General features: G+C 45.4%; 1 protein-coding gene across 5 annotated transcripts in view; it reads right to left on the bottom strand.

Annotated features, from left to right (window-relative positions):
• Positions 1–15,679, bottom strand: part of Slc39a11 (solute carrier family 39 member 11) — a 443,246-nt gene that overhangs the window by 225,154 nt on the left and 202,413 nt on the right. For 4 of the 5 annotated variants that reach the window (XM_052758532.1, XM_052758530.1, XM_052758534.1 and 1 more), the window contains one exon: positions 11,516–11,660. In XM_052758532.1, coding sequence (XP_052614492.1) covers positions 11,516–11,660 — 145 coding nt within the window. The remainder of the gene's footprint in view (positions 1–11,515; positions 11,661–15,679) is intronic. The other variant, XM_052758531.1, reaches the window with a different exon arrangement.

The raw sequence follows: 15,679 nt of genomic DNA, 5'->3' as shown, positions 1-15,679 counted from the left end.
GCTTCCTAATTGTCTCTCTCAAATGAGCAGCAGCTGCCGGTTTGAGCTACTTGTGGGTTCCTAGCGTGCGCGTTCGACCTGCCGCCGCCTATGGTGGGAATGAGGCCTCTGCACGTGGCACATTAAGCTGCGTGGTGGATTTAGCCTTTGCTAGTACAAAACAAAAAAAGAGGTTTCTGGGCTACACACTGCTTGGATAAAAGCATAGACCCACGATAGCTCCCACAGCTGGCGGTAAATGTACCACCACCATGTTGGGAAGCTGAGGTGGGCAGAGCCAGCAGCCATAGCGCTGTTTCAGTCTTACAAATGCTGCAGTTTAAAGCAATAGATTCACAATAAGACAGATTCAGATGTAATAGTTTACAATGTGTGTAAAATATACGTAGGCTTGAAAGAAACAAAAAAGGTGATATATACAGTTATATAAACAAATATATAGTTTTAAAAAATAAAGTCTTTAAAGAGACAGTAAAATTAATATAAAAAATAAGCCACGTGAAGATGAATATTACATAGAGAATCTGGATTGTGTTGTCTTTGGGATTTTTAACTGCAGAAAAACATTTGATCATAAAAGATGTTGAGTTAAACCAATATGTATATTTTAAAGATAACTTGACTTCAAAATTTGGATGTAAGGATGTGTTGCTTTGGAAAGGAGACTCTGCTTTTGTTTCCACAGAAAGCCAGAGGCTATGGATTTGTTCCAGATTAAGATACATCAGGTTTGACCAGCCAAGACCCCCTGAAAGGTCTCCAATGACACCAAGGCCCAGATGATCCAACATCCAGAATGGTTTGAAGGCAACTGGCTCAGATGATACACCCTCATGGACTATTCCATAATCCTAAAATTTTCTTTGTGTCTCCATAAGATACAGCGCCCCCCTCCAGCAGGAAGTAGTAAGAGAAGCTATGCCCAAATTTCCAAATTATATGTAATTTACTTTGTTAAGGTTAAAACATTCCTTTTTGAAAAAAAAAAAAGAAAAGGGGAAGTGCTGTGGGATGGTCTGTATGTCAAGTGTGTTGCTGATTGGTCAATAAATAAATCACTGAGTGGTCAGTGGCCAGGCAGGAAGTATAGGCGGGACAAGGAGGAGAATAAAGCTGGGAAGTGGAAGGCTGAGTCAGACACACTGCCAGCCGCCACGACAACAAACAGCATGTGAAGATGCTGGTAAGCCACGAGCCACGTGGCAAGGTATAGATTTATAGAAATGGATTAATTTAAGCTATAAGAACAGTTAACAAGAAGCCTGCCATGGCTATACAGTCTGTAAGCAATATAAGTCTGTGTGTTTACTTGGTTGGGTCTGAGTGGCTGTGGGACTGGCGGGTGACAAAGATTTGTCCTGACTGTGGGCCAGGCAGGAAAACTCTAGCTACATAACTCTAACAAAAAAGTCAGTCAGGATGGATCATAAACTGTGTTGGTTTCTTTTCTGTTGCTGTTTCAGAATCCTCCCCCAAAAGCAACCTAAGGGAAAGAGGGTTTATTTTAGACCACACTTGCAAGTTGCAATCTATCAGGGTGGAGACGGCAGGGCATCAAGAGCTTAAAACAGGTGGCCATAATGTGTGCTTGTTCAGAGAACAGAGCAATGAATGCATGCATTCCAGTACTCAGTTATCTTTCTCTACTCAGTCCAGGATCCCCTGCCTAGGGAATGATGCCCACAGTGTGTGGCTGTTCCCACCTCAATGAATGTAATTAAGACAACCCCCTACAGACATGCTCAAAGGCCAACCTAATCTAGTCAATCCCTCATTGAAACTCTTCCCAGGTGACTACAGGTTGTGTAAAATAAACAAAAAGATCACAAAGACCTAAATGTAAAATGTGAAACTTTAAGAAGAAAACATAGGAAATTTTCGTGACCATGAGTTAAACAAAGGATTCTTATACATGACACCAAAAGCATAATTTGGAAAAAGAAAAAAAAAAAAAACCTTGGTAAGCTGGATTTATTTTTTGCAAAAAGCTTGCTTTTTCCCCCCAAAGGCATTGTTCAGAGAATAAACTGGTAAGCTAGAAACCAGGAGAAAAATGAACGGAAACTACAGATCTGACAACGGGTTCTTATCCGCAATGCAGATAATGAGCTCTGAGGACTCTGCAGTAAGGACACAAACAAACATTCTTCTTTGTTTATAGGCACAGAATCTTGAGAGCAAAGATAATATATAGATGGTAAAGGAACGCGCAAAGAAATGCCAAACAACGCAAGGTATTAGGGAGACACAAATTAAAATCACAAGAGACCACTGGGAGAGCCAAGACGGAAAAAAGAAAATGGAAAGTTTCGATTGCCAAGGCTGGACAGGACTAAGGAAGTGGAAGTCTAGTGGGAATGATGAATTGGAACTTTGAAAGACAGTTTGGAGGGCTGCTGTAAAGTCCAGCACACATGCATCACATAACTCCTCAACTCTGCTCTAAAAGAAATGAAAGCTTTTGTTTACACACAAAGCTGTATGTGAATATTTAGAGTGATGTCCCTCAATTCTCCAAAACTGGGCACCAAGTCAGATGGCTCTCAGCTGCAGAATGGTATATCCACATAATATGGAATATTATTAAGCCATAAAAGAGGTGACTCTTATTACTTATGACATCATGAAGTGTTCTCAGATATGTTCTCAGGATGCCAAGTGAAGGCAGTCTGGCTGCAATGGCTATATGATTCCGCTTAGAAGGTAATCTGGAAAGAGCAAAACAAACCACAGAGCCAAGGGTTAAAGAGGTGACTAGGGCTGACTACACGTGTGGCCAAGGAAGAGTTTGGGAGGGTGTTGGGCCTGTTTTGTTTTCTATCCAATTGTGGAGTGGTTATAGCAGTCAGGTCAAGCTGGGCACATCACTGACCCCATCATCAACCCTTTTCCTCAAGGTGGGGAAGCGCCCACCACATTCCAGATGCTAGCACTATGGTGAACTTCACCTGAGTTCAAAACCCAATTCTGCACCTCCTTCAGCCCTGTCCAGCTCACAGGCTGGAAGCAGCATCAATTTCCTCCCAATCTTAAATAATCAAAAGAAGGTTCTGGTCTGTACGGGGCAAGATACTAAGAGTAAGAGGAAAAAGAAAGATAAGAATCAGAGCTAGGAGTGAATGTGGAGGAAAAAGAAAAAACAAACCCTAAGGATCCTACATCCTCAAAGGCTGAGTGTGTAGCTCAGGCATATAGTGCTGGTCCAGCTGCATGAGGCCTTGAGTTTGACCACGCTGCCCAGTACTGAAGGCAGGGGGGCAAAAAAGTCCTAAGTACTCAAGCTACCCCATATTTTGAGTTTAAAGAGCTGAAATGAAAAAAAAAAAAAGGCAACAGCTGAAAAACAAAACAAAATATATAGAAAACAACCAAGACAGCTGTTTCTGGGAACAGCCCTCTAAATCTCCCAGTAATAAAAGCCCGGCAGGAATGTCCTGACCCGGCTGGTGGGGCTCTGGCCGCTTCTCAGTTGCTTCCCGAGTGCACATTAAAAACACATTACCCTGTTTAATAGACTTATCAGCTGAAATGAATGTGTCAGGCTCTTATAAATATGATGGAGCCTGCTAACCAAGCAAATGTTAAATTTTGCATAAGGAGACAGTATCCCTAACTCCTCTGTAGCACTTAATGAATACCTCAAGCAAAGCTGCAGGCTTCGAGCTCCAAGGCTCCGGATGAATTAAAAGGGGTTTCATTCTATTACTGTCAGGATTAGCCTCCCCAGGCTCTCTCTCCTGTTCTCTCTCTCCCTCACTTGTGCCTGACACACATGTCCTCTACACAAACTGTGCTCCTGAGTCCAGATATGGATGAGCAGAGGATGGGTGGTGTATGTGTCCTGTGGAATGGTGCCCCCACCAAGATACAGCTCTCCCTGGAACCTCAGAACGTGACTTCACTTGGAAACCAGGACTGTGCGTGTGTAGTTGGGTGAACACCGGTCAAAGGGCAAAAAAGATGCAGTCAGGCGAAAACCGAAGATCAGCTCCACTAACATTCACTCTAGGGAACCGATGAGTTTACTGGGCTTATCTCAGAGTATGCGTGGATGGTGGGTTATGACAGGAGTGTGGGGACCCCAAAGTAGTCACTGGAAAGTGTCCATCTGCCATGTCAACGTGGCTTCCCCAGAGCTGCAGACCGAGCCTTCCCCTCTAGCTAACTTCCCCAAGCTATATAATCCAGTACCTCTCCAGACCTGAGCCCACATACAATCAGGGTAGGATTATATTATATAGAAACAGCTTGGAGGGATATATGGGTAGAGCTTAAAATTGAGGTGAGGGGCCAGTCACCCTCCCTGCTCCCTCCTTGTCTGAGGGAACATCAACAGTCCCCAGGTCTGCTCCTGATGGCCTCTGGCCAGAAGATACAGCAGATCAGATGCAGATGGCAGCTCTCTGGCTCAGAAGACAGCATTCTCCAACACCAAGTTTCCTAGACCTGGACGGCATGAGGGACTAGAATCTAAGGAATCAAAGAATCTAAAAGAAGCCACTAGAAGCATTTCTTCTCACCATGTCGGACTCCTTGAGGCTGATGACCATCTGTGAGAAGACGTTTCCAAATTAGTTTGGTGCTAAAGTGATGCAATGGTTAATCTCAATTGTCAACTTAACGGCTTTAAGAGTCACCATGGAAACAAACTTCCAGGCATGTCTGTGATGGCGTCTCTACATTGCGATAATTGAGTGGGGAAAACCCACCCTAAACGTGGGTGGCACCATTCTGTAGGCTAGGGCCACAGGCTGAAACAAAAGGAGAAAAGCAACCCAAACAGGAGCAGCTACCCCCACCAATTATAAGTTCAGTGTGACCAGCTAACTTCATGCTGTGCAGCCATGATTGCCCTGTCATGATGGACAGTACCCTCCAACTGTTGAGTCAAAATAAGACCTTCCTTGAATTATTTGTGTTAGGTATTTTTCTGTAGCAATGAGAAAAGTAACACAGACAGGTTCACTCGGGAACCCTCCCCACTGTCCAGAGTCCTAACACTGTATATCTTAAGATGAACACTACATGGAGATAGTCTCAGTGAGGTCATTAAGATTGCGCCCTAATTCCACAGGGCCCATGTCCTCACAAACAAAGGAGACAGGGCAGTGTTGTGTAGTGAAACACTCCACCTTACAGGGAAGCTCCATAAGTCCAGAAATAAACAACTCAAAATCACTCTAGGAAGTCCCTGAAACCAACCAGATTCACTAGATCCCACCCTCCCTGAAAAGTATATAAGCCAGGAAGAAGCAGAAACCAGCTGATTTGTCACCAACAATGGACACTCTGCAACCTGTTGAATAGCCTGTAGGTTGTAAGGTGTGCCCCACGTCCCAGCTTTGTGAGCTGTCACCCGTGCTGGGGTGGGCTGAAGCTGTCTTTCAGTAATTCTGCTCCTACAAACCCCAGTAAAGCCCACTGGCTCACCAAGGTGGTCTTTGGTAGTATCCATACTTTGGTCTGTTGTCAGTGCCCTATCTGGGGTGAGTGGACAGTTGTTCATCTCCCCAGGAATAGTATCACATGACAGGCAGACATTCAGAGAAGAAGTCAGCCACTTGCAAGTCAAGAACAGGCCTCTGAAGAAGCTAGCCTGCACCTAGACATTTCCATCTGACTTCTGACTTCCTACCCCATGGTTGGCAGGGGCAGGGGTGGGGGATAGGGAGGGTATTTCCTCTGTTTCAGCATGCTTTGTCAGGATGGCTAAATCAGGTTCATGGGAATACCACATGGCCTTCTGGTCAGGCCACAAGAGAAAAAAAAGTGTTCCCAAACCACTGCCTACCTCACAGAAGAAGAAAAGAGGGCAAGGAAGCAGGCCAAGCACTTTGGGTTCTGAGCTCTCTTGGACCAATTATAACAACACTCTTCAGAAGTTGAAAGAGCTTTGAAAGTGCATCATCTGACAACAGTGCCATAAGCAGAGATATGTAACTGCCCCACTTCCCTGCATAGAGCCCACTTCAAGAAAGTATATCTGGTCATTTATTGACTTTATTTAACATCCACAGTGATAAAGCGCTCTTGGCTATCATCATCACCATCATCACTACCATCATCATTATCACCATCATCATCACTATTATCATCACTACCATCATTATCACCACCATCATCATCACTATTATCATCACCACCATCATTATCACTACCATCATCACCACCACTGTCATCATCACCACCACCATCATCACCATTAGCATCACCATCACCACCATCACTATCATCATCACTACCATCATTATCACCATCATCATCATCTCCATCATCACTATCATCACCACCACCATCATCACCATCATCATCACTATTATCACCACCACCACCATCATCACCATCATCATCACTATTATCACCACCACCACCATCATCACCATCATCATCACTATTATCACCACCACCACCATCATCACCATTATCATCACTACCATCATTATCACCATCATTATCATCTCCATCATCACTATCATCACCACCACCATCATCACCATCATCATCACTATCATCACCACCACCACCATCATCACCATCATCATCACTACCATCATTACCACCACCATCATCATCACCATCATCATAATCACCATCATTATCATCACTATCACCACCACCATCATCACCACCTCCACCACCATCTTAGCCCTTTGTTCTCAACCTTCTGCAAAACAAAATGTCCTACCATATTTCATTTTGTTTTCTTTCTTTCCTCATAGCACATTTTAATAACCACCATGCTTTTATTCCCACTCTTTCAATGAAGTCCAGGTTATAGGTCTGAGCCCAGAAGAGATGAAGGGAAAAAAAACCTCTCTTAGCATAAAGAGGATGATAATTCAAAATGGTTGATGGGAGGAATTGAGGCACAAACGTCCAAGACTTAGGATACATCAGAGTCTCAGGGAATCTGAGGTGTGGTCAAAGATACAGCCCTCTGCCTTGAAAAACACTTAGGTCAGGTCACACAACAAAACCCAAAGTCATGAATCTGATAAAGGGACTGGAAGTGGAGGGTTTGATAGCAGTAGGAGGAATATAAATGGGAGGGGGGGTAACCAGAATGTATTATCTACATGTATGAAACTGTCAAAGAACTTAATATAACAAACACAAGCACACAAAAGTTTTGCATATTTTAAGAGGCTAATTAACCCTTTAATGCTCAAATACAGACCCCCAGATACATACATACATACATACATACATACATACATACATACATACAGCTATTCACTAATGTCAAAATGTTCTCTGCAAAATCCTTGATAACAACAGAACACTAGAATTAATCTAAATGACTATCAGTCATGCAAGATTATGGGCAGTAATAAAATGGCATGGATCCAAGAGGGCCCCATACAATAACAAAATTTGGTCAAGTTCAAAATCACAAGATACAGAATAATGGTCCAAGGATGACTACAGCAAAGGCATAGCAATCCTTAATGGGCACACAAGGAGCCAGAAATGGCTTGTGTCTGCGGAAGGGGATTAAACTCCAAGTGATTTGAGGTTGGGGGTAAAGCCACTCTTTCTTTTTAATCCTTGCCATTACATTTTGAATTGGAAGAAAGATAAAAAGGGCAGGTGGGTAGACAGATGGGTAGGTGGTTGATGGAAAGAGTGAAGAAGAAAAATGGGAGTGAGGGGTGGGGGAGGGAGGGAGAGAGGAGGAGAGAAAGGGAGAATGATACAGTTCCAAAGGAACTTCTGGCCGTACTGCAGCCCCAAATACCCCCAGCTTTGAGAATAGCTGATACCATAAACGTTAGGCACGGACAGCCATCAACAGCTAAGTGTCTAATAATGATTTTCCAGCCTGGCTGCTGCTCCCACCCAGGGCAGCTGAACTCCCCTCCCAAGGCATGGCTGCTCAGGTTTTTTCCCCTGCTGAACCAATTACAGGCCATGGTAGCAGTGCCATGATCGTTTTTTAAAGGCTGATGTTTGTCACTAGATGCCCATTAAGCTGGCCTCCTTGCTCCAGCTACAGCGAGCTGAAGGACAAGTCCAGATGGCACCAAGAGTGCCCCTTCAGGCTTGGTCTGCAGGAGGCCAGGCAGCAAATAAGCATTATCAGTTTGAGAATCTGCAGAAGCCTGACCCCCACAGGTGCACCCAGGTGAGATGAGATGGCAGAGAGCAAACCGTCTTCAAGGGCTGCATCCAGGCCTGCTCAGAACAGTTAGCAACCGCTACAAGGATTGCCTGGCAACCTGGTAACAGGCGGTACCTCGCGTTCAGCGGGAGGTGAAAGGGCAGCAGTTCTGGCCACATAGCCCCACCAATGAACACCGGTTGCCTGAGAACATACAGAAATCTCCCAAGGCTCCCTGGAAGAGGTCCACCGAAGAGCTAGGAAGATTACTCAGTCCATAAAGCGCTTGCCTTTCAAGAATGAGGTCCTGAGTTCAAGCCCCAGAACCTACATAAAAAAGCTGGACACGATGGTGTGTGCTTGCAATCCCAACGTAGGGAGACAGTGAGAGGCAGATTCCTGGGATTCTGTGGCCAGCCTGTCTAGTCAACTTGGCAAGTTCCAGTTCAGTAAGACAACCACTCTCTGTTCTCAAAACAGACAGACAGAAAGGTACAGAGTACCTGAGGAATAACAGCAAAGGTTGTCCTGTGGTTTCCACAACAGCTGATTCCGCATCCCTGTGTGTGTGTGTGTGTGTGTGTGTGTGTGTGTGTGTGTGCACCAGTATTCACATTGTTTGTTGACAGCCACCCTGAACCCCTAACTCCTCTGGTTTAAAAGACAAGTAGAGCCAGGCCAACTTTTCTACCCTCCAGAAACACCGAGTTAGTGCTGTGGCATCCTCGCAAGGGCACCCAGGTGCTGTGGGATGGTCTGTATGCCAAATATGTTGCTGATTGGTCAATAAATAAATCACTGATTGGCCCGTGGCCAGGCAGGAAGTATAGGCGGGACAAGGAGGAGAATAGAGCTGGGAAGTGAAAGGCTGAGGCGGAGAGACACTGCCAGCCACCACGATGACAAGCTGCATGTGAAGATGCCGGTAAGCCACGAGCCATGTGGCAAGGTATAGATTAATGGAAATGGATTAATTTAAGCTGTAAGAACAGTTAGCAAGAAGCCTGCCACGACCATACAGTTTGTAACCAATATAAGTCTCTGTGTTTACTTGATCGGGTCTGAGTGGCTGTGGGACTGGCGGGTGAGAGAGATTTGTCCTGACTGTGGGTCAGGCAGGAAAACTCCAGCTACAAATGGCGTCCAACGTGGTGGCAAGAGTTTCCACCTAAAACCTGAGAAAAAAGATTCTAAAACGGAGCTAAAAACAGTTCCTAGTTGTCTCTTTCAAGTTAGCGGCAGCTGCCGGTTTGAGCTACTGGCAGGTTCCTAGTGTGCGCGCTCGACCTGCAGTATGGTGGGAATGAGGCCTCTAAGAGTGACACATTAAGCTATGTGGTGGATTTAGCCTTTGCTAGTACAAAACAACAAAAAAAAAGAGGTTTCTGGGCTACACGCTGCTTTGATAGAAGCATAGACCCACTATTTCTGAGAGTTGATGGCTCCCAGAGCTGGTGGAAAACGTATCACCGCCATGTTGGGAAGCTGAAGTGGGCGGAGCCAGCAGTCACAATACCAGCGCCGTTTCAGGCTTAGAAGGCTGCAGTTCAAAGCAATAGGCTCAAGCTAATATAAAAAAATAAGCCACGTAAAGATGGCTACCACACAAAGAATCTGGATTATGTTCTCTTTGATATTCGTAACTAAAGAAAAACATTTGATTACAAAAGCTGTTGAGTTATGCCAAAATGTATATTTTAAAGGTACCTTGACTTCAAAATTTGGATGTAAGGATATGTTGCTTTGGAAAGGAGGCTCTGCTTTTGTTTCCACAGAAAGCCAGAGGCTATGGATTTGTTCCAGATTAAGACACATCAGGTTTGACCAGCCAAGACCACCTGAAAGGTCTCCAATGACACCATGGCCCAGATGATCCAACATCCAGAACCGTTTCAAGGCAACTGGCTCAGACGATACACCCTCATGGACTACTCCATAATCCTAAAATATTCTTTGTGTCCCCATAAGATACAGCGCCCCCCTCCAACAGGAAGTAGTAAGAGAAGCTACGCCCAAATTCCCAAATATACCAAGCTGACTTTGGAGATATGTAAAGGTTAAAACCTTCCTTTTTAAGAAAAGAAAAGGGGAAGTGCTGTGGGATGGTCTGTATGTCAAATGTGTTGCTGATTGGTCAATGAATAAATCACTGATTGGTCAGTGGCCAGGCAGGAAGTATAGGCGGGACTAACAGAGAGGAGAATTGAGAGAACAGGAAGCTGGGTGGGGGAGACACTGCCAGCCGCCATCAGGACAAGGAAGATGTAAAGTACTGGTAAGCCACAAGCCACGTGGCAAGGTATAGATTAATAGAAATGGATTAATTTAAGCTGTAAGAACAGTTAGCAAGAAGCCTGCCACGACCATACAGTTTGTAAGCAATATAAGTCTCTGTGTTTACTTGGTTGGATCTGAATGGCTGTGGGACTGGCGGGTGAGAGAGATTTGTCCTGACTGTGGGCCAGGCAGGAAAAATTGCTAGTGGGAATTCAGAGAGATCCATGTGCCTGTGAGCTCAGGACTTGGCACGCGCGCACACATACACACACACACACACACACACACACACACACACACAGACAAGTCTGGTGGAAGACGCCCTTGACTACAATCCTGTGGGAGAGAATGGCAGCTAGGCCTCGATCATTCCAGGCTGAGCATGAACAAGATGTGTGATGGGTACCAGAGGGCAGCTGTGGCGACCCTCTACAGCTTGAGATCCTATTAGATGAATTTTATCTCCACTCACATCCAAGCTGGGAAGTTGTGGGAGGCAGAGAAGGTCAACCAGAGAGAAGGCATCCAAGGTTTCTCCTGGATAATGCATTCGGGGCAGAGTCTGAACAGAAACTCGAGAGCTTGAGAGCTGTGCAGGGCAGAATCCAGGCTCAGACTGGACCCCTCTGAGATTGAGGAAGTGTTAGCTGATTTCTTTGGAAGAGACCCTTCCCTCTAACTCTGCAGAAATGATGCCGCTCTGCTGCCATTGTCTTTAAAGTGTCTGGCCGGCTCCACAGAGACAATGCAAGAGCTTGCCGCACTCTTTCCCCAGATGAAGCAGCAAGTCAATATCTCACAAATGAAAAGGGCACTCGGGGTTCACGAGGGTTGGGGAGATGGAGGGACCGATGCTCATCCTTTCTAACTTAAATCAGCACCATCCAATTCAGAGTGACCCCTGTCCGTTCATCCAAGTCTGAAATAGCTACAAAGCTGTTCTGGCCACCTGTACAATGGACAAGAGTTCGCACGAGCAAATGAGAGAAACAATGGGGCATGGGCAGAGCACCACTGTGAGCAGTCAGGTGAGCAGCCTGGAAGAGCAGAGTGCCAGCGTTCCCTCCTCTCCTAGCACCAGCCCCAGGTCCGGACCCTCCCTCCGGCCCAGCTCAGCATCTGCAGCAGAAGGCTTGCCTGAAAGAAACCCAGGGCTACCTATCCGGATGGAAAGTTCCCTCTCAGGGAAGAGCAGTGTGGCGGGGCCCTCAGGATCAGACTTCTTCATCAGTGCAGGACCCAAATTCAGGGCCAGGGCCGTCTGGGGATCTTCCGCAGCACCCTGAAACAAGAAGCAGAACTGTCACTACAGCGCTTCCATGGCCTTGGGACTCCAGACCCTCAGGACCCACAGATGTCTGGACACAGGACCCATGTCCTACTAAGGGAACCGAGGGCTGAGTACTTGACACAACCCAGTTCTCACAGGCTGGACTGTGTGGAGAGCAACTAGCTTTGAGGTAGATGACTTTTCAGGTTCCAAAACCCAAGATCTAAGGAGTTGGCATCGATCCCCTAAATGCCAATCCCCCCCAACATACATACACATACACACACACACACACACACACACACACACACACACACACACACACACATACACACACACACAGTGGGGCATGGGACATTTATCACTGCTGGACACAGAACACAACAGACTTCAACCATGACCCATTAAAATAAGCCTGTGGGTCCACTCATCCATCCCACATGTAGCTGCCTTTGCTGGTCACTGTGACAGAATTCCAGTTAACAACCTGTGGGTCAAACGGCTGATGTTGCTGACTATTTCAAATGATTCTGTCTATGATGGCGGGGAAGGCTCTGCAGAACGATGCACTTCTCCTCACAGCAGCCAGGAAGCAAAGGAAGGAGACAAGCCCATACTTCTCCACCTTCCTCCTTTTTTTCCACTTACTCATCCAGTCCCTGAGGTGAGAAGATGGTCCAGCCCACATACAGAACGGATCTTCCCACCCCAGGCAATCTTCTCTCAGAAATACCCTCACAGACACTCCACAAGCCTCACCATCAGTTATTAGGAACCCAGTCAACCATGAAGAGCAACCATCACAAGGCCACCACTTGTCAACATGACACTCGGACACCTCACGTTAAGCCACAGCATTCTACTCCTAGGATGCAAAAGGGCCATGTCCACCTCACAAAACAAGATGAATTCTACCCTCTAAAAGTCACGGTCTCAACGTCACTCAAAAGTCCAAGTTCAAAGTCTCTTCTGATGCCTAAGGCAACTCACAGCTGTGAATTCCCGGAAAATCAATATGTAAGGTCCATATCTACAAAAGCACAGAGTAAGGATTCCTACTTCAAAATGGAGAAATGGGAGAATAGTAAGGACAAACTGAAACCCAGCAGAAAAAAATTAGACCCCACAGCTCCACACCTAGTGTCCAGGGTACACATTCTCACAGATTTACACATCAGCTTCCCAGGAGATCCTCACAGTGAGTCTGGTTCTAGAATATACAGGCTGGTCTTTAAAGCACCCTTGAAGATCTGGGTGTTGTGGGATAGTTATACACTGTGAAGATGTATCACTGTGATTGGTGTAATAAAAAGCTGAATGGCCATTAGCTAGGCAGAAGAGATAGGCAGGACTTCCGGGGCAGAGAGAGACGGCTGGAAAAAAGAGGAGGAGTCACCAGCCAGACATTGAGGAAACAGGATGTGCAGAGTGAAGGCAACTGAGCCATGTAAAAGAACATAGATTAAAAGATATGGGTCAATTTAAGCTATAAGAACTAGCTAGGAACAAGCCTAAGCTAAGACTTAATAATTCATAGTAAGTCTCCATGTTGTTTTCTGTGAGCTGGCAGCCCAAAGAAAAGTCTGTCTACATCTGTGTGGAAGCCTCTACAGCACCTCTTGCATTCCATATGCCTGCTAAACCAAACACTAAAGAGACCATGTCCAAGTCTGCCACCATGTTAAATAGCCAGACCAGATTTGACCAGAGCTACAAGTGGCCTGTAAGTGCCTGGGTGGAGGAATCTGAGAAAACAATTCCCTAGATAGTCCTGTGTAAGCAAGAAATTCTGGTGTTCACCACACACACACACACACACACACACACACACACACACTCCTTCAGCGGAGTTTGTGGATTTGTACTTTGGAGTATGCTGTTAGTGGGGTCTAGCCCAGCATCCAATTGTCTCAGTGCAAAGTGTCTCGCTTCTCTTTAACATAACTAATCTCTTTACAAACTATACCCTCTTTGCCCACAACTTTCAACTTACTCTTTTTCTAGTCAGCCTTCATATTTTCAAATCTTTCTGCCCTGCTTTTCTGCTCACAATTCTCACTATAAACATGACTAAAAGAAGCCAGCAATAACCATCCCACCACCTAAATATTATGCTATCTGTGAAACTCCTCTGCCAAGTTAATTTATTCCTTACTTTCTTTTTTATTATTTTTAATTATGTGTGTGTGTGTGTGTGTGTGTGTGTGTGTGTGTGTGTGTGTGTGTGTGTGCAGATGCCTACAAAGGCCACAGACACTGGATGCCCACGGAGCTGGAGTGACAGATGATTGTGAGAGGGTGTTGGGAATCAAAATCAGGTCCTCTGCAAGAGTGGCGTGTGTACTCTTAACCAGGGAGCCATCTCTCCAGACCTATCTACTACTTTCAAATCAGCCTCCCACCAAGTTTTAGGACACAGGTAAATGTAGACAAAAGTCTTTGCTAGGACATAACATGCGTGGTCTGTAGTCCAACTCTCAGTAGGGTGATTCTCCCCAACAGGAACCAGACGAGCACATTCTTTACAGGGTTTTTAGGGGATTCTGGGCGCCTGAGCTTCCAGCAGAATCACCCACTAAGTTCTGCTTACAGCTTCTAGGGCATCTATGGCCCACACCTCTAAATGTTCCCAAATTGTTCCCAAATACAAGTTCCAAAGGCTTGAGAAATATATAATCAGGGTTAGTCATGCCAATCGCCCAATCGTGGTACCAATTTTCTGTATTTGTTACTTCTCTATCACCATAAAAATAAATAAAATAAAATAAAATAAAAAAAACACCTGGCAGAGTGAGGGGGAAGCATTTATTTTGTCTCACAGTTTCGGAGGCTTTCAGTCCATCACAGTGGGGAAGGCCCAGCATTAGACAGCAGTTCAGAGAACGGAAGTCCAAGAAGCCAAGAAAGACATACAAAGTACAGCTTCCGCTGGGGACATTTCTTTCAGGAAAGAATTTCAGAAAAGGTGTGCCAGGCTGTACCTTACACACACACACACACACACACACACACACACACACACACCTTCTTGTTTTCTCATGGCCATGATGATCAAAGACAAGAAGAAAATCTAAAGACTCAAATATTTTATTTCATCATTTCTTTCTTTTTTTTTTTAAAAGATTTATTTATTTATTATATATGCAGTGTTCTGCCTGCATGGATGCCTTCACGCCAGAAGAGGGCACCAGATCTCATTATGGATGGTTGTGAGCCACCATGTGGTTGCTAGGAATTGAACTCAGGACCTTTGGAAGAGCAGCCAGTGCTCTTAACCATTGAGCCATCTTTCCAGCCCTCATCATTTCTTTCTAATTAAATGTTAAACACGAACACTTCAGGGTGCCTCACATCTTTTTTTTTTTTTTTTGCATGCATCTATAGTTTCTTAATTCTTCATACATCAAACCTTCTATGGAGTACTTTAACAAGAGTACCAATGCCTCATTTAATCTTGTTTGAAAATGGGGGAGACAGAACCCCCATCTCTGTTTGGCCAGTCCCACACAGTCCCCAGCTTCTATGCTGAATCCTAGAATCCCCCTCTGTCACACTGAGTGGCATCTGGCTCTTGGCATCTTGGTCAAGGCTGGCACCACAGATGGACAGAATCCTGGGTGGATGAGAAACTCCGAGCAAGACAGTCCACACCTCTGCAGAAGGCCCCTTCAACTACTTTCGGGTGACAGCTGGTATCTGCGTGATGAGCCGTGGGCCACAGAGTCGCAGCTCTTTGTTTGTTTATATGCTTTAATTATTTCTAATTCTACATCTCCCGCTGCTATCTGACAGATCACTGTAGCAATAAAGGCATGCCTCACCATGAAAGGGTAACAGCTGACGTCCCTTCCTTTGTCTTCCTGCTTTGATGATGTGATCGAAGAAGAACTGGGAGAAAGATGGAGGTGGGGAGGGGATGGCTTCATTACAGGGGAAATGCCATTGCATTCATGTGCACCACCCTGAGGCTGAGGCTGCTCTCCCACTGAAGCCCTCCAGGAAGGCACAACTTGGAGACAATCTGGTTGATT

The sequence above is a fragment of the Peromyscus californicus genome, unplaced genomic scaffold, assembly GCF_007827085.1.
Source record: "Peromyscus californicus insignis strain IS unplaced genomic scaffold, ASM782708v3 Scaffold_3__1_contigs__length_106647218, whole genome shotgun sequence".
Lineage (NCBI taxonomy): Eukaryota > Metazoa > Chordata > Mammalia > Rodentia > Cricetidae > Peromyscus > Peromyscus californicus.
Note: the sequence above shows the minus strand (reverse complement) of the source record. Positions and strands in the feature narration are given on the sequence as shown.